The sequence below is a fragment of the Aphelocoma coerulescens genome, chromosome 1 (assembly GCF_041296385.1).
Source record: "Aphelocoma coerulescens isolate FSJ_1873_10779 chromosome 1, UR_Acoe_1.0, whole genome shotgun sequence".
NCBI lineage: Eukaryota > Metazoa > Chordata > Aves > Passeriformes > Corvidae > Aphelocoma > Aphelocoma coerulescens.
The window spans coordinates 33,754,092-33,774,040 of record NC_091013.1 but is presented as its reverse complement, the minus strand read 5'-3'; the positions used below and the strand labels follow the sequence as shown (position 1 = coordinate 33,774,040).

Here is a 19,949-nt window from a genome sequence, read left to right as displayed (position 1 = left end):
ACTGTGTCTAGGTCTAGTGGTGTTCCACTGTGCTTTGCATAGGTGTGATAAGGAGCTGGGGTTTCAGGGCATGCTTCATTCAGCAGGGAAGGAAGGAAGCTAGGACAAAATACTAAGACAACAATGAGAAAGGAAACACGAACTGAATGGATTCAAAAAAGCAAAAACAGAAGAGAGACTTAGGAAGGGACTTACTGTTCTGTGATTTTCCTTACTATTACTGGGCTGAAAAAGTTTTTTGACTTAATATTTTTTTAAAGAGAAATGTTTTTTTCATACAGTCTAAAATACAGCCAAAGGCTAAAGCAAAAATAACTGAATAGAAGAACAGATTCTACACTACCCTTGCTGGCAATTCTGAGGTGAAGATTATTTAAGTAGCTTGTATTTTAAATCCATATTGATGTTCTGTGATTATGAAGTCAGTTTCTTAAACTTACAGTGCAATTATATAACCAGGAATCCCACCTGAGTCAATCCTCATCCTTATGTGTCATTTTATTTTCCTGGCTTCATTTTTCTTGAGTTCAAGCTAACTTTTATGAAGGCTTCTATGCTTTTTGCAGGGAAGTTTATGAAACCACATTGAGAACATCATCTAATGAACTATATAGAATGTATCTGACTTAAATAGTTGACTTCAAAACAAAATCAGAGCTGCTGATTATTCTTAAAATAACCTATTAAAAGCAAAATTGTAGCAGTGCTTTGAGAATTCTCACGGCCTTATCCAGTTATGGTTGCAAGATTTAATTTTCTTGAAATGCAAGGAAATATTAACACCAGTGTCCTACTGTCTAGAGTTGAGGGGAATGGATGGGAATTTCACTGCCAGCCCTGTTGGAGGCTGGCAGCAGCATATGTCAGCAACCAAACTAGATACCCCTTGGACTTAATCAGATGTTGTACCAGACAGAATAAATTACAGTTTAACTGCAGAGATAAGATTAACAAAAGATTAGAGTGGAGGTAGCCCAGTTTACAGAAGAAGTTCACTTTAAAGTCTCCTTAGGCCCTTGCTTTTTTAGTTTAGGGTAAGTGAGCAGGGCTGAGCCTTACGTCTGTGTGGGAACCATGGATTTGTTGAGATAAATGGCTTTCAAGTGCAGAGATCAAGACATGGTCTGGGCGTCTGGGCATGAAAAAGTGTGACAAATAATGGAAGAGGCTTGGGGTTTCTGAAGGTGAGATGTGTAAGAGATGGGGATTGAGAGGAGGTCAGTAGATGTCATGGGAAAGGACAAGGGAGATTTTTAGCATCGGGAGTGAGTAGGAGGATTAAGAACATGGGCCAAAGTTGCAAGGCAGTGGATGGTAGTAATGGAGTATAGAGCTGCTCTTGTCCTGGTCTTGGGAGGGAAGCATGTAAGTGGTGGGGCAAGCAGGGCCTTGAGGGGGAGATTTGCAGAGGGTACATCTCTGGTACTGTTGTCAGTTGTAAAAGTTTGGTTAAAACTTATTCTTAATTTGCTAATTTACTGAGTTTGTTTTAAGTTCATCCCTTTAAACATTTACAAATGAAGTTACTAAATTATTAGAGGGAAAGATGTTCATATGAATCAAGCAATCTAGTAAAAGAGTGTTAGACTCTACAAAACACAAGTGGCTGCTCTTGTGTTTGGAACTCCAGTAGGTCAGGAACAATGAGGACACCAACCAAGTGTGTTTTTCTTCTCTTGCACTGTACCACCAATTGCCTTGAGAACATTTTTCAAATAATTTAGTAGAAGTACCTTTTTGTTTTTTGTTTGGTTTTTTTTGAGTAAAGAAACCAGAGGAATCTTTTCAAATTTGTTCTGAACAAAGTTCTAGTTCTCTAGTTTGAACACTGAGATGTGTTGATAGACTCTTTACGAATGACTGAGTACGAGATGTATTGGTGGGAGCAAAAGAAGAAAGTAATATGTACTTGTTCTCGCTAAGATAGTCATAAAATAGGAATAGGAAAAAATACGAAGAAAAAAATGTGGGATTGGGCAATCAAAGCAGACATTTGACTTTTCTATACACAGATGAGTGTTATCTTCAGCTGCAAGTTTCACAGGGTCACAAATGTTTGAGATTGGAAGGGACCTCTAGAGGTCATCTAGTCCAACTCTCCTGTTTAAGCAGGGCCACCTAGAGTCCAGTGCCCAGGTCTGCGTTTGAATGTCTTTTGAATAGCTCCAAGAATTGAGGCTCTACAACCTCCGTGGGCACCTTGTGCCACTGCTTGGTCACTCTCTCACAGTGAAAATGTGTTTCCTGGTGGTCAGAGGGAAGCCCCTGTGTTTCAGTTCACACTCACTCCTGCTGGTCCTGTCACTGGGTACCACTGAGCAAAGCCTGGATCCATCTTTTTTACACCTTCCTTTCAGATTTTATATATATATATGTAGATGAGTTTTCTTCCCAAGCCCTTTCTCTCTGCCTTTCTTCATTAAAAGGGTGTTTCAGTCCCTTAATCATTTTCATGGCTCTTTGCTGAGCTCTTTCCTTTTTGTGCATGTCTCTCACGCTGAGCCCAGCACTGGACCCAGCATTCCCAAGTGCAGAATAGAGGGGAAGGATCACCTCCCCAAACCTGGCAACACTCCTAATGCAGCCCAGGTCACACATTAACGTTCTTCATGGCAAGGGCACATTGGTGGTTCATGTTCAATTTGGTCCCCACCAGGACTCCCAGGTTCTTTTCTGCAGAGCTATTTCCCAGCAGGTCATCCCCCAGCCTGTGCTGGTGCCTGAGGCTGTTCCTCCCCAGCTGTAGGACTTTGCACTTCTTGTTTAGCTTCATGAGGTTCCTGTCAACCCGTTTCTCCAGCTTGTCAAGGTCCCTCTGAATGTCAGCACGACCCTCCTTTGTATCAATCACTCCTCCCCATTTCTGTTGGCTAAAAGAAGTATTTCTCTTAGGGGAGCTGTAAATTTTCTATTGTGATAATGTAATTTTGAGATTATGAAAATAAAATTGTGTAAATAATTTATCACTTAAAAACTCGGACTTTTCTTTCACTTTTGGCTATTATGTATAGCAAATACTGGGTATCTGCTGAATGTTGAGTAGATTAATAGTCATTTTGTTACAGCTGAAATTAGGTTGCCCTCAGTTACGACAGATGAATTGGTTGTAAATACTGTTTCTTATTTATCCTTTCAGCTGGTTCCTTTGATTATTGCTGTAAAGTAAGTCCAGTGTTTCTTTATGTTCAAACTTGTCTCCTTTTTCCCTTCCCCCAACACAGATACTGCTGACAAAATGTTAACTACAACCTAAGTAGTAGGCAAAATTGTTTATCTGAAGGCTGCTTATGGTGAGGTATTTGGAGAGGGAGGTGGAACTCTGTGACCTGTAGTCTTGGTGGTTCCTCTATCTTTTTGCAACATACCAAGAAAGTTACTTTGATAAGACTTTGAACCAAACCCAAGGCTGAAGATATTTTGTTTACTTTTTCAGTTTTTAGTTGCGTGAAAGAGTTGAGTGAACTTTATGCCATGTAAAAGGATTAGAGGTTGAAGTGGAGAAAAGAGTTTCTGATTCTGCTTTATATGAACGCTTTCAAAAGTAATAAGTAAGTTTTCTGAAATAGAACAGTGCTGCATTATGAAGAACCTGGCATTCAAAGCCTGGAGACGTTTAGATTCTACGGGCTGTGACAGTAATTTTCCATACCAAGGTGATCTGAGAATGTAAAGTAAAATGTGTAAAAAAGACAATTTATTAGAGAAAGATCTTTAATTTGTGAAAACTGTAATTTATTATGCAACCCATCTGGAGGGTTGCCTCACTTGCTATTTTTCAAGCTTGTACTTTAGGGTAGGTTAGCATTTAACAGGTGAAAGTTTAAAAAAATAATCTATCACCACTATATGAGCCAAAATCAGTGAAACAGTTATTTTGCTATTTTACACAAGAAAAAAACTCTGAAAAGTAAATTCTCTAGGTATTCCACTAAAATATATGACCACATCTAAAGAAGGAAAAAGTGAACACCATTTATTGTTGAAATATTCATAGACTGGGAACAATCAAGAAAATCAGTTCATGGCGAATGATTTTTTTTCTTGTTGAAATGCAGCTTCAGCTTATTCCAATTTTTTAAAAATGAAGCCAAATGTAAAGCTTTTAGCAAAAGACAAATCTTTGCAAAAGCTCTTTGTGCTGTTTAGTGCTGAAGAACAGGGACTGTACCTTTCAGTAAAGCATGGTCAGAGTTTGATTCTGGTACTGTACAATTGATAAATCACAGATAAAATTAATAATGTCTAGCTCACACTACATGATTCTTTTCCTTCTTATGCCCCTGATCAGGCAATAGTAAGTGACAGACACATACAATGTGTCAGCTCATATTTTATGCTAAAAGAAGAATTACTGAAGTCATTAATATATGTTGGAGTGCATTTCTGAAATATACAATATGAAGTCAAGAAACTACTGTGCTCATTTAGTGTGTTATAGTGGTGTGAAAGCGTGCAACTTGTCTTTTAATTCATGTTAACTGAGATGAGCTAGATCAGCAAATGTCTTCCCTGCTGGTGGGTGTCTCTCATAAAACCTATAATCTTTAATCATTAGAATATATTTTATTTTGACCTATTTCCTTGAGACAAGTGGTCTTTTGTGTGTAATGGTAAATATTTTATGGCAGTTCTGAGCCACATCTTTGTATTACTTCTCAGCTGAAACACTTTGGATTTGAATGCTAGTTACATAACACAAAGATGCTTCTGAATAAGCCTTCAGCAGTTGGTGGGTTGTTGATTTTTTTTGTTGTTGTTTTTTATTTGTTTGGTTGGTTTTGTTTGGTTTTGTTTTGTTGCATTTTGGGTTTTTTTGTTTGTTTGGGTTTTTTTAATGTGGGCCACTGCACTACTTGGGTATGCAGAAAGTATTCTGTTTTTCAGTTTCATGTCCTGCCCTCCTCCCTTATGCTACACAGTTGTGAATTACAGCCTGGTTATTATGGAATTTGCTTGGGATGTAGATACCTGTTTTACAGTGTTTTATAAAGCAGAAAACATCAATAGAAGAGAAGTTATCCTGGTCATTAGGATCCTTGAAGGGAGATCCAAATTCCTAAATCATTAGGAGACTTGTGTTACAGCCAGTGCTTTTGTGAGTGGTTCCAGCTAGCAGAGTCTGTATTCTGTTGCCAGTATTTGTCCTCTTGAAAACAAAGTGTATTGGGAGCTGACCTGGGCTGAGGCAGCCCTTTGCTCTTCCTCTGGGTGCAGCCGGTTTTAGGCTTGATCGTTCCATAATCTGCTCCTTCATGGGAGAGGAGACATTGTAGCAGTTGGAAAGAAGAGGGAGGGTTGTGAGAGATGCTTTGCACAGCAGGACCAGATTGAACTGGCTGAATTAATTTACAAATCTGTGCCTTGATGTCATCATTCTGGTTAAGATGCCCAACTCTTCAGTTGCTGGTTGGCGAGGGGACTGTATGTTTCTCTGTCTTGAGATTTTATGCAGCTTGACTTTGTTTGAATAGCTTTTTCTGAAGGGAAAAAGGGCACCCCACACCCTCTCAGCCCTCCAGCCCCCAACTGATGTCATCTTGAATGGGTGGATAGTTGTGAGGTAACCAGATCCATGTGTCTGATGAGAATTTGTCACCAAAAAAAAGTTCATTTTGCCAGACTTGAATCTAAAATTTACTGGTTTGCACTTTTAACCTGAAAATAGCATAGCTGGACAATCAGAGATTCTGAAGAGCATTTTAATCCCTGTCGTACACGCATACAATCTCATTTCTGATGAGATGGTGCATGTGTTTTCTTTCTTCTGGGATGATGTATAAAATCAGATGTATTTTAAATGTTAGCTTGAGTTGCCTTGAGAGAAAATTGTTGTGTGTAACTATATATAATGTATTATTTTTAACAGCTTGCTTTTACACGAGATGGACTATGTGGCTTGTGGAACGAAATGGTAAAAGATGGAGAGATTGTATATCCTGGAACAGAATTAATACAGAGTGGTGAGCTACCTCCAAAAAAAGGTATGGATTTCAAATTTCTTTTTATTTGTTCATTTTTTCTTTCACTGTAATGATGAAAATGGACTTCAGCTTCCATACTGTCACAAAACTTTGATTTGTCATTACCTCTCTATACAATTTGCAGGTGTTAATGTTTTGAATTAAATACATTTGAAAGTGATTTCTTCGAAGTGTACAGAAAGGTAGTGTCTAAGCCTCCAAATGAAGGCTTAAATCTGTTCCAGCCTTGTGAAATTTAACTTTGTATCTAGGCTTGTTATTATGAGAGAGGCTTGGCAGTGTCTTTTTGTTTGGTATGCTTGGTGTGTTTACAGCTGAAGCCTTTGTTTAAAGGAAGTGGACTGAGGAATGGGATAAAGCTGATACTGCTATTTCTAATTTTGTTTACAATCTTCAGAAAGTAACTAAAAGGTCAGCTAAAAAACTGTCTACAATCTGCCTGAGAATGTAGTGCACTTTGTTTGTTTGTTTGTTTTTTAAGTTTTCCAGTGTACTTGAGAGCAGTTAAAATGCTGCAAATGGCAGAGTAATACATCTGTTTAGAGAGATTACTTCAGTGGAGGTGGATTTTGTTTTGTGATGGACAATGGGGTGATTCTGCTCTTGCCTTTTTTTTCATCTTCACCACAAAAGTGGTGCTCCTTGTCTCCTTATTGAACAGAAAATTAAACTGGTCAAAAAGGAAAGTATTTGTTTCCTGATCTGGCTGAAATAGACTCACTAAATGGTCAGATAAGTTTTGTCAGTAATTTTTAAGATTCCCAGATAAATGACAGATGGGTAGGAATACTGCCTTTGGTAACAGTGAAGTATTATCTTAGCATCTGTTACTTTCTGAACTATACTATGGGATAAGACATGATATTTCAAACCAATAATGCTCAATTACTCATGTAGACAGTTTTTTCATACCTATAGTATGCCTCCTTTAAAAATAGGAGGAATGGATGTGTTTTTGACTAGAGGAGGTAATTTCTACAGGAAATAAGATACAATAAATAATTTATGAGAGAAGAATGAATTATACATTTACTTATGAAGTGTGTAAGCTTTGTAGGTTATGAGTGGCTGCATGCTGTCATAAAAACCAGGTTATGCTCCTAACTGTTTCAGAGTTAGAAAACTTTTGTCTTCCTTATTCTGCTGGCCCTTTGGAATATTATTGTTGACACTGGGTGAAAATACAGCTGGTCTTAGCAGAAAGGCTACTGCAAAACTGCTCATGAAATGAGTGGAGGTAGAGTAATAATTTGTGCTTTGGATTGGCTAGTTCCATGTATATTAATAACAGGCGTTGCAAACTTGATGCAATAAAGGGAAGGATTACCTCCTAAATGAATTGTAGGAAATGCTTTCCTGTTCACTGGCAGCTCATGATAGGGGTGTTGTGGTGGTCATAGTACAACAATTCAACACACTATGCTTTCATGTAGAAGAGAGATAAAAACCATCTATAATACCAAATACTATATATTATAGTAATCAGTAAGTACCTGCTTTGCAAATGAAACTGATGAATTGATATTTTTGTGCCAGATACTTACACATTGTTTTTGGAGTGGTACTTGTACTAGACTTTGACAGAAGACTGTTCTTTCAATATCTTTATAGCTAAGTACCTGCAGAGAATTGAGATTTTTGTTAGTTACAGTGCTGAAGTGCTTTTAGTAATTCTGAGAAAGCTTATAGAGAGATGTCATAGGATAATTGTTTCTAATTTTCAGGGTAATCCTTGAAATATCAGCTAGGAAAATGCAATCTGTCACTTCTGATGCTAGATATAGACAGCAGTATAAAGTAAAAATCCAGAAATGCTAAGTCAATCATCTGTGACTTCACTTGTTTGTCCACACTTAGGATGCTTATTCTGAACAGCGATGAGAATTCTTTTTTTTAGATGCTGGATATATGTGTGTACACATGTCTTAGAAGGTTCAAAAATTTATAATGTGTTAAAGACTGTAGGACACTGTTTCTTAAAAATACAGAGTTTCTGTCACTTTACTGTATAAATAAAGCTTTTTTGTTACCCTAAAATGTCCAAGCTGTGATGACGGTTTTGAAAGCTTTCTCATATCCGTAGTGGTAGTGGTGAAGGCAGACTTCCACTTGTTGCTTCCAGTACTATATTGTGGTGAGTTGACCTTAGCCAGGTGCCAGCCCTTCCAGCTCCTTGCTTGCTGCCCCTCCTCAGTAGGACAGAGGGAGAAAATAAAAGGGAAAAGCTTGAGGTAGGTTGAGGTAAAGCCAGGGAGATCACTTACTGGTTACTGTCGTGGGCAAAATAGTCTTGGGGAAAATTAGTTTAGTTTATTTTAGTGCCAGTTAAGATAGAATTGGATGGTAAGAAAGGTAAAAACTAAAACACCACCTTCCACTTCTCTTTGCATCTGCAAGAGTTAAGGGTAGGATTACATAGCACAGATCACACATGTTCCTTTTCACAGCTGGAGGGTGTATGTTCTTCTGCATAGGTATTTCCAAAACATCTATTTCTTGAAGCACCACAGTAGTTCAGGAATTTAAATAACAGCTTGTTCAGGCTCTTAACTCCTAGGATTAATGTATGAGCTGTGTTTCAGTGAAGATAGCCTTCAAAAATGCTATTGTGTTGGCCTACAGGATTCTAAACTACATCTATCTTGCTTACCAGACTTGAGTTTTCAGAAGAAAAAGGTAATCAAGGCTATTTTTGGTCAGTGTCAATCTAATTGTATGTTTGATTCTGTTAGGCAGTAGTGAATCATGGAACCAGAAAAATTGTTAATCAGTTTGCACCTCTGAACTTGCAGCTCAAGTTGTTTCATGAAATTAAAATCTAAAGTATTTACATCTGTTTAGTTGGTACTTACTTTTTTGCATAAATGATCTACAAATAAAATTCAAGAGGAGAGGGAAATATACATACAAGTAATTAGATTTATATAAAACCCAGTGGTTTTATATGAAAAGCAATATAGATTAATGTCAATATTCAGAGTTTGCTGCTAAATTGACTAGTCTGGAGATAAACAAGAGGGGTTGCTGTACGTGGTCCCTTTTATTTAGTCTGTTTTAAGAAGCTTTGATTTAAGCCCATCCATTATAAGTCTATTTCTTCACTACTGCTGTAGCTCTCTGTTGATGCTGACAGGACTGTTCAGAAGAAGCACTTCATTCTGTCAGTGGATATTAGTAGTGGCAGTAGACTGGAAGAACATGCTATTGATAACAAAAATCATTCCTTTTCTCTCTAGGAAGAATATAGAAGTAGTGCCTTTTTTTTTTTTTTTTTCCCCTCCTGTTAGCAAGAATGTTTGGTTAGGAATAAGCTCTTTGTTTTGAATTCGTGGCGCTTTCAGAAAAACATATTTGATAAATGTGTTCAACTGAATGTGTTTGCATGTTTCCAAGTACCATCTGAGGACACAGCTGTTGACAGTAGTGATGTCCAAATACAGGTGCACTTGTAGCATTGCATGTACTTAAAAGATAATCAGGCTGCCCTCTGGAAATTTGGATTAGATTAATACCTTGTATATGGGAAGCTATGTACTGAAAACAATAAAAAGTAGTAAATAATACTATTACTAAATTTTCAAGTTAGAGAACTATTACTGTAAAATTTTAAGACATACCAGTCAACTACACAGGTCTATTTTGTGGGTTGCATTTTTTATTTATTTTGGATTCCTCAAACTTCATAGGTGGAAAATTCTGTTTCAATTAGCTGTTTTAAGTTCCAGGACAAAAATATAAAATCGTCAGTTTCATACCTCTGTCCTGCCTTTGGTAAACACTGTGGGCTTCCTCTTCTGTTCCCCCTTACCTGAAAGTTGGACCTTTCTGAGCTTGGTGCCACTGAATCCATAAATCTCATTCAGTGTTGCACCTGCAGGCAGGTTAAATAAAGTCCAAATGCCACAAGCAATTCCAGAGAGGCTGGCAGAAACAAAATATTTATGACAAGAATAACAGTATGTGGGAATTGGTTATGGTGGCTGCTGTTCAGACCACGTTATAAATCAAACTGTAGTAGTGTGCAGGCATGAAGGCTGGCTCCTGCTCTGAGCCTCCTTTTTTGTGTAAGGGAGAAATTGTTAAAAGTGAGAAGTGCCACTTCTCTGTTTCGCCTGACCCAGCTATGTACCCAGTGGCTCAAGAATTCAGTGCTCAGCTGTGGATTATCATACTCTCTGCAGGATAGGGAAGTCTTTAGTCACCCTGTCGGACAGTTTGATTTCATAAATGTAAAATGCTCTATTGTAAATTCAAAATATAACTTAAAGAATGTATTGTAAAAAAAATAGTGTACCAGGGAAGAAAAGAAACTTAATTATATATAATAGAAACTATAAGAAAAGAAACTATATTATATAAAAGAAACTCTTTTATTAGGGTTAGGAGATAACAATTTATCATCTTGACTCAACCTAGAAGGCTGCATAAATATGGTTTGCAAATGGTAAGGCATGTGTCCTTCCATCCCAAATAATCAATCAATTTTGTGTATGTATGTATATGTGTGTGTGTAAAAAGTAAAGGATTTTTGACGGAAAATTTATTGCAGCTGAAATATTTCCTGGTTCTGGGACTGCCAAGTACTGGTTTAGGGTGGTTATAAAATACAGCTCTTGTGTAAAGCACACTGTGTGACTTTTTGCCCTGTGAGGGGCAACATCTGTAGGGAAACTGTTGCCAGCTTTCTCTCTGGACTGAGGGATTCCCAACTACCTGAGTTCATTGGCATTTCAGAGCAGCACAAGACCATACTGTAACAGGTGGTGGAGGCGACTAAGCAGTGTCAGGTTTTTTTCCTCATCGATTATGAAACGTAAGTTCCATTTTTAGTGCTTCCTTTTTATCCTCCATTTGTACCAGATTAGGCTATGGCTGTGCGAGATGGTGCACACATGGTGAGCTACTGTGCTTTGATTTGGCAGCTAATTTCTAGTCGAGAACGGTTTCTTCAGTTGCTCAGTTTTGACTGGCTATGCCTACCTGCCTCAGCATACCAGCATAAGGCTGTAAAGTAAAACATAATGAAGAGAAAGTTCTTTCAGGGAGATGTTATGCAGTTGTTTCCCCCACCACAATATTCACAACATTAAGTTAAATCATGCTGACACACTGCACTATATTTTTGCATACACTGTTTTGAAAACTGTCTTACTACTTGTTACTTTGGCCTGTTCTGGCTTTGCTCAAGATTTTTCTCCTCTATGCCCCTCTTTCTGAAAACTCCTTGGGTCTCCCTGTTTAAAAATCTTATATGAAGCATAACAAAACTTCCACAATTATGATGTCTGTGTTGCTGGTTTCAATCTAGACTGATACCAGCTTTGTCTGTTATGTGACGAGGTTTTTTTTTGCAAATATAAATGAACCATCTTTGTGGAACAATTTGACATGGTCTTTTAATGTGGTTTTTAGCTCATCTCCTTCCCACTTTTTCTCTCACTGTTCCTCTTTTCGGTTCATACAGACAATGTGGATTTACATGTCAGGGTATGTTTTTATTACATACAAAGCTTGAGTTCCCACCTGGATTGGGATCTTCTCTATTTGCAGTGAGGAGTTTGACAAAATGACTAAGTTTGTAGCCCTTGGTTGTCATCCCTTGCCAGGGTTCTGTTAAAAAGTGTAACAAGTTCTCCTACAGCTGCCTGCAAAACAGTATCTTGGCACAGCACCCTTCTACCCACTAACTAAAATTCCAGACCCTGAAAAGTGCGTCTCTAGACGTGTGGGTGAGTGCAGAAACAGTGAGATTATGGTGTTACTGTGGAAATACTGTGAACCACTGGGGCTGAACAGGGTCCTTTAATGGTCTATAATGGATTCTGTACTTTCAGTGCTATTTGCATGTGCCTTTGAATAGAAACAGCTGGATTACATCACATTCTGGACATTGTTATCAAACTAGTGACTTACAGGTTGTTCCTCAGTGTTTGGGGGACACAGTTACGTTCTCCGATTGCCACTTACAAGAGGTATATACAAATTGCATTTTCCTGTTCTCAAGTGACTTTCCTATCTCTTCCTTGGCCCACAGTCTCAGCCCCATCATGGATACTGCAATTAATGTCTCCTTTCTTTTTCTTCCTGCTCTTCAGTCTTCATCTTCCACCTCCTGAGCACTAGTGACAGTTATAGGTTAGGAAACAGTGGCTTTAATTTAAAATCTGTGTAATTAAGGCTCCCCCAAAAAGCTTTATTTTAGGGGGTGCTATTGTCTCCAGTTAAAAAAAAAATTAACAAAGAGCCAATCACAGATCCAGTTCCAACCAGATTAAGCATTAATTTTCTGTCAGGCCAGATGGAAAGAACAGTTCCATGCTTTTGTACATTGTGATAGGTGTATTTTGTATGTTCTGAGGTAATGAGAGCCTTTGATCTCACTCTATGAGTGTGAGGCAGGCTGCAGTCAGATGTTCTGTGTCTGGCTACTGATGTGAAGCTCTTGATTATTCTTTTCTTCTGATTTATGCTGGTACAAATGCAGTTTTTTTGGAGGGTGTGTGGGGTGAGAGAGGAAAGAAGACAAAATACTAGTGATTATCTTTCATGTTGTGGCCAGGACATTTAGGAAGGGAGTCTCTGGACTAGATTGGCAGATAGGAGTGAGGGATTGGTCAGTTTTTAGGAGCCAGGTAAAAATGACTGGAACTAAACTCTTCATAGATAAGTTTCAAATGCTGGACTTCAGAAATTCTGAGTGGTATGGTTTGAAAAGAAGGTCAGGGTGAGGAAAGTAGTTGGCCATGTGTCCCTCAATTGCAATGCAGTCTTATGCATTAAACTGACTGGAGGTATGGATATGGAAATCCATATTCCCAGTGTAAATAAGGAGAAACTTCCAGCTGTCTAGTTCTGCTGTGTTTAGAAATTGGGACTTTCATGCAGCCTTTGATTACGGAGGTAAGTGACTAATGTCTGTGTTCTGTCTTTGTGAAAGTAGTCTCAAAAGGATTGCACGTGGTGTTTGTTGCCTGGGCAGAAAATGGTGGAATTATTTTCATTACTTGCTAGTAATTACTAAGATGCTAGATATTTTACAGATGTTGACATACTGCTGCATAAAATTAGTGTAAATGCCAATATATAGCTCTTCTTGATTTTGAAATTAAGGCTATTGCTGTCTTTTTTTATTTTGTTGGAAATGGAATATAAAAGCAAGTAAATACAACAGAAACAGTTGGGAGCAAAATCTGACTCAAAGTGCCTCCCTTGCAGTACTGTGTATTGCAAATCCTTTGCAAGTCTTACAGGATAGTATCTATATTAAATGTTCATCCTCCTGAGGAGGTTATAGAGGTGATTTCTGGATTGTAAGGTCACTGTCTTACGAAATGTAACATGAGACTCAGCACCTGTGACAGTTAGCATGGTAAAATACTACCCCCCCACCCTGTTCTCTTAGTGATAGACAATATTTCCATCAGCTGGTGGGCTGGGGATTTCACCTTTACGTTTCTAATCTAGACCTGAATTCCAGCTTGAACTGAAGGTAGTTTAACTGGTCTTTTTTTTTTTCCCCCCTCCCTTTTGTTTTCTTTAGATGATAGCACTGAATGCCAAACTGCGTCAAAGAAAGAAGAGCAAAACGATAAAGAAAAGAAAGATGAAGAAGAGACTCCACTGCCCACTTACAGAGCCAAATCGATTGTTGAGAGTTGGGTGTGGGGTAAACAACCAGGTATTACAGCTGTTTTTGGTCACTGTCACTGACATTACATATTCTATATTGATCACTACTTTTGTAGCATCAGGAAGTATTTGTATCCCATGTGCTTGCTGACTGATGCATCTGCTAGGTTAGTGAAATAAGTTGAGTTAACTGTGATTGAAATTAAACATTTGCTGTAATTAATTTCAGATTTAATTAGACTCTTGACTCGAAGAGTCAATTTGCCCCTTTCAGGCTGCTTGAAGGAATGATGGACTGACTTGGAATAAGTGAAGTTACACAGTGAAAAGTTCCAATGTCTTCAGAATATTTCTTTTCAGTTGCAGACATTATAAAAAAATTGCTTAGTTTCTGAAGCCTGAATTTTCTGCAGGCACTAATGTTTTAATAGGTGATTTTTCTCTTTGGTTTCATGGTCTGGTAGATAGGTTTGTGTGAATCATGGGAGGAAGGTTGAAATGGTTGGTTCAGTTAACTGTTTGTCCTGACCTTTGCTGACAGTAATTGCAGCAGTGGTAGCAGTGGAAAAGCAGTTTGTATTTTCACATCTTCATGTAGGGGTCTATGAAATACTATTTTTGATACTGAAGCCAGCTGAAGTTTGTGGCTGTTTGTTACGGTAGAGCAGCAGTTCATTGTCTAAAATTGTCCATGTTTAAAAATAGCAGATCAGAAGAAGCCTCAGTTCAGTAGTTTATTTTACAGTTCCTGGTACATGATGTTGCCTGATTCAGATGTTGGCATGTACAAACTTCAGAGACATCTGTTGTGCCACTTGTCCTTTCCCCTCATCCAGAAGCACTTGAATATCCCTGGGAAAAATATTATCTCTTCAGTGCCAGAATCTGCATCTGTGTAGCTGTGTTTGCTAGGGGAGATACTTGTTTCTGTTGAGCCACAGGTCAGCTGCCAGTCTGCTGTCCTCTGCTCTGTGCCAGCCTGCTTGCTCCCTTTCCTTAAGGACAGGAGGACAGATGGATTTGCTGTCACTCTGTAGGTAGTGGGGCAGAATTTTGCAGTATATTAGGAATGATAAGAATTGCCACTACAGTGGAAGAGGGAGCAAGAATTGAATGTGTTGAAGAGATGTGAGCTGAAGGTCACATTATTTATATTTTATATTCTTATTTAATGTGTGTTGCTGAAAAGTAAAATAAAACTATTTTACAAAATGGTAATCTAAATGTCACGTATCTTACCAAATTTCTTCCAGGTGACCAAAGTGTTTGGGACAAGACTTGGCCTTTAAGCTCACCCTCCAATTATTTTTTAAAAAATTGAGAAAGTGTTTTTTCAGAAAAAAAAAGGATGTATGTGTGTTTGGAGTTTTCAGAGAGAAATAGCTTACTGTCTTGTAGTTACTTTCAGTGCTTATATATAGTATGGTTTATTGCTGCATGCATGGGTTCTTATTCTAGAAATAACTTGCAAAGACTTTATAATTTGAAGAATTAAATTCATATTCCTTGGTCTCTGTTACCACTTGTGCTTGTTTGTATCACCTAGCTGTGACAGAAATCCTTAAATGGTGCTATGAATACACTTGCAGTTTATATTGTATAAATAAACTGCAAGTGTGGCTTTTGTTCATGATTGTAGGTTACCTTGTTAATTTTTGTTTTGCATTTTTCAGAAATATAGCTAACAGCTGCCTTTTGAGCCATCCTAGTTTTTGTGGCTTGGTAATTAATTTTGAAAAAACTATACAGAATCAGTTCCATTTTGACACTTTCTGTTAATGTTTCATAAAATGATAACTGTTTTAAGCATTTCTTCTGTTATCCTTCAGGAAAATAAACTTTTAAACATTTCCTTATCAAAACCATGAAGAAAATTTTAAAAAGGAGAATTGTTTCTTAAATATGTCATTGCTGATCAAGTAAGAATTAAAGACTTACTATGTCTTCATTTATGGTTTATATTCCTTTACAAGTAGGGTATAATTTGGAGATGGAGATTTGAAGTTACCTTACAAAAAGAACTGAAGAGGCATTTAAAGTCAGCGTCTCAGGTCAATACACTGAAGTATTTCTCCTGAGTTTAATGATTTACAGCCTTACATTATGAAAATAGTAACTAGATATTAGACACTGTATATGTATGTTTTAGAAGTGCTGTAATACAATCTTAGTTTGCCAAGTGTGGAGGATCTTGGTGTTGAACTTCAACAGGCTAATCTAGGTCAGTGGGCCTTGTGACACCCCTCCCCCAGGAGGGCTAAGGGATTGTGAGAGCACAGAGAAAAACCTGTTCATTAAATGTGTTGAGAAATAGTACTTTATGTATCCCTCAGCTTCATGCTTGTTTTGTCATCGTGGCACGAGTTCAGCGAAGCAAAATGCTTTCTCTAGGTCTCATTTATGCTGAGATCACTGTGCTGTCAGAATAGGGCAAAAACATCAGTTTTTTTCTTTTTTCTTTTTTCTTTTTTTTTTTTTTTTTTTTTGGTAAGGGTCTTACTATTCCAAGTACTGTAAGAATGCATAAGATAATAATAAATAGACGTGTAAGTCATTATTTGACTTTAAGGTGTTTTTTTTCTTTCTCTTTTGCATTTTAGTGTTCTTCCATTTCGTATTCGGCTCTTTCATGATACCACTGTTGAGCTATCCATTTTTGACATGAGTACTCCCTTGAAACATCTTCCACCTATTGTATTCATACCAGATTGAGTACACTCATAACGTAGTTCCTCTGATTCTTCCTAAAAATCCTGGTTTACTACCTTCACCAGTTTTCTTTTCTGAAGATATTTAGGTTTTAACCTCTTATGTGATCTGAAGTCCAGATATTCAGCTCTAGGTATGGGGAAAAAAAAGAGGAAACCCTTTGAAGTTTGTTCAAAGCCTACAGAAAATAGAGCAGTATTTCATCTTCTTGGGCTTCTTTTTCTTAGTTATAATATGCTTAAGGTTGGCTGTATTGAATCAAACTGTTCACAGTGTTGCATCTTATTTTTCTGATATTGTTAGTACAGCTGATTGCATCAAATGCTTTATAGGCACTACTGAAGAGGCAAGGCTAAAATTAACCATGTGACTTCAGTGAGCTTGTTGAGATGCCTGTCATTACCAAGTGCACTTGTATTCCTGCATTTGTGTTGTGAGAGAAGGAGATAGGCAGAACTTATATCCTGTAAGGGGCTTTTAATTGCATGATTAATTCTAAATTTACATTGTGTACAGAAGTAATTAAAAAGTATGACACTGAAAAAACCTTTTAGCCTTCATTGTTGTGATATTTTCAGCTTTTATCAAATTTCTTGACCCATACTTTCAAGCTTAGATTTAGAAATGCTGAGTCAAAGGATGAAATTTGACCTCCCCTGTTTTTCTCAGAGCTCCTTCATCCCTGTATTTTCTTTTACTTTTTTGCCTTTGCATCATCATTCTGCCCTGTTCCTTCTACCGCAGCTTGAAACCACTTGTCCAGCTCCAGATATGTTCAGTTGCTGTTTATGCCCTTAAGGAGTGTATGTGTTTATGTGTATCTTTACCCACACACAGGAATTCAAATTCTTGCTATTTTGTTCTGTGCATGAGTACTAGAACATCAATTTAAGCAAGTTGTACTGATGATTTAAAACTTTGAAAATTAGAGAATCATAGAATATGCTGAGTTGGAAAGGACCCATGAGGATCATTGAGTCCAACACTGGGTCCTTCCCAGGACACCTCAATAGTCACACCATGTGCCTGAGAGCATTGTCCAAATGCTTCTTGAACTCAGGCTAGTGCTGTGACCGGTTCCCTGGGGAGCAGTTCCAGTGCCCAACCACCTTCTGAGTGAGAAACTTTTTCCTGATATCCAGCGTAAACCTCCCCTGATCCAGCTGCACGCCATATCCGTGAGTCTTGTTGCTGGTCACGAGAGTGAAAGACTGGTACTTGCCCGTCCACTTCCCTTCACAAAGATGTTGAAAACCACAGTGAAGCCTCCTCTCAGTCTCCTCCAGGCTGAACAAACCAAGTGTCCTCAGCTGCTTTTCATAAGGCTTCCCCTCCAGACCCTTCACTGTCCTCCTGCACCCAGCCACAAAATGAGTTGCGTTCTGAATGCACATGCAGCTGATCAATATTTCTCTTGCTGAATACTAATAAGTTGAAGTCTGATGTTGTTCGTCTTTTGAACAGGGGAGCAGAAAGCTAAAAGCTAAATGCCCTTTAGGCATTATATTCTTTGTTGTTATAAAATAACATTGAAAGCCTATTATGGTTTTGTTTCTGAAGGAAGTTATGTGTATGTGATTGCATTTTTGTCCTTCCCTCTAATTTTTGAATTTGCTCATTCTAGAGGTTTGAAGGGTCATTAGATGCCTGTTAAGCCAACTGCATCCTTTATCTCCTCTTCGTCCAATGGAAGTAGTGTGTAGTGGAAGGGGAAAGAGAAGACAAAATATAAAATTCTCTAGGAAATTAGAGCACATTAGTTCTGCTGGTGACAGGAATGTGTACTCATTATAACAGTAGTTTCATGCCAAATTCTGCTTGAAATGTGTTTCCAAGTCTGAAATCTCTCCACACTCCAACATCTATATTTGCTGTTACTAAAGTTTATTAGTCAACCTTGAAATACTTCAGTCTGGTATTGGCATTTTTAAGGTGTCTAATTTACCTGTCAGAAGCCTGTGGCATTCCCTAAAAGAGCTAATGAAATGAGTGTTAAGAAACCACAAAGCATGTTACTTCTTTGTGCTGCTAAAACAGGAGCAAACATGCCTTTGGACTTGCTACCTATCTTAGGCTCATGGCAGGTTAGTGTTCTGGCTGTGGCTGAGATGGTTTTAGAAGCTGCTCTCTTCAGCTGTTTGTTTTGTCCCCTGTTTTGCTCAAATATCTAAATAACATGTCACTTCTTAGCCCTGTTCTGTCAAATAGGCTGGGTTAAACAATTCCAGTGTTTTTCCTTCTAATGCAGAGAACTCTGGGCTGGAGGAATTAAGAAGTGAAGATGCATAGTTGCATTGTTCGCTGAGGGGAGGGAGAGATGTGATTAAATTTTAACAGAAGAGGGTAAAACCCTTACCTATCTCTACTGCATCCAGCAACATACCTGACTGTAGCTGCCAGTTAACAAGTATTCTGCGTATGGTGGTCTGAGAATTTAAACTGGTGTGGTATGACTCCAACTCCTACAGTGCAGGTGCAGATTAGGTAAATAATGTCTCCACCCTTCACAGAATAACTGGCAAAGCATAGCATTGCAATGGATGGTGTAGTGACATGTGAACAGTTTTGTTTAAAGAGTTCCCTGTAACCTTCTCAGATGAAATTTGAATCGTTACTATTAATAAGCTATTCTCTCATTAGACAGTTCAGTTCATCAGTAACAAGTGTTGCGCAGGTTTGAGGGTTTATTGAAATGAGTTTCACCATGTTGATTCCCAGATGGATTTAAATCTTTTGAAAAATCAGCTAAATTTTTTGTAAAGATAAATTTACTTATGGAATAAGAGAAGATTTAAAGTGAGGAAGTGTCTAGATATATCTCACTTAAAAATAGTGTTACTTTTAAAAAAACAAGACAGTCCTTGGTTCAGTTATGTCTGAGTTACAAGGATACTATAACCTGTTCCAGCCTTTACTACACTTTGTATATGAACTTTGTTTTACATTCTTGAAATACTAAGGAAGTTTGTATAAAGTATTTACGAGCGGAATTATTTAATTTTGGTAGAGAGCCTTCCTAAAATTGTAGCCTTTTGTAATTGTGAAGGCACATCCTTCTCCCCCAGCTTTCTTAACCTCCCCCTAGGTCTGAGATCATTGAAACGTGTCAAACCCTAAACCTTAACAAGGCAATTCTGCTGACAAGAAATTTAATCTTGCTTAATTTATGTAACACCTGGATGTCATTGTGGCTGATTGAAAGTGGTTTGAAAGGAATGCAGTTGCAAACTTTCAGGGAAAGTTCTCTGTAAAGTAATTGCTAGAGGATTGGTGGTTAGGTGGTCTCTGCTTGTCCTGAGTGTTTCTTTCTTGTAGTCCCCATGATGGATGTTTCATAAGTGTCGTGTTTTGAAATGAAGGGCTTTTTCAGCTAAGTCTTTAAATCTCAGAAACAATTTTAGAGGGTTTCCACAATTGAGAAACTTGCCAGGCAGGAATGAAGGATGAATGCTGTAGTTCTGTATTACTCGACAGACTGCTGAGTCTATTGTCCAGTGCTTGTTTTCTGTAGCACCAAACATAGACTCTCTTCCCCAAATGTGTTAAAGTGCCTTCTCTTTTCTTCATTGACTATTTCTTTGTTTTTCCTATGGATGTATGAGACCATAATTTGGGAAATGAATCTGCAGG

General features: G+C 37.9%; 1 protein-coding gene across 3 annotated transcripts in view; it reads left to right on the top strand.

Annotated features, from left to right (window-relative positions):
• Positions 1-19,949, top strand: part of HERC2 (HECT and RLD domain containing E3 ubiquitin protein ligase 2) — a 114,862-nt gene that overhangs the window by 5,788 nt on the left and 89,125 nt on the right. For all 3 annotated transcript variants that reach the window (XM_069006311.1, XM_069006295.1, XM_069006302.1), the window contains exons 3-4: positions 5,867-5,981; positions 13,522-13,659. In XM_069006311.1, the coding sequence (XP_068862412.1) occupies positions 5,867-5,981; positions 13,522-13,659 (253 nt within the window). The remainder of the gene's footprint in view (positions 1-5,866; positions 5,982-13,521; positions 13,660-19,949) is intronic.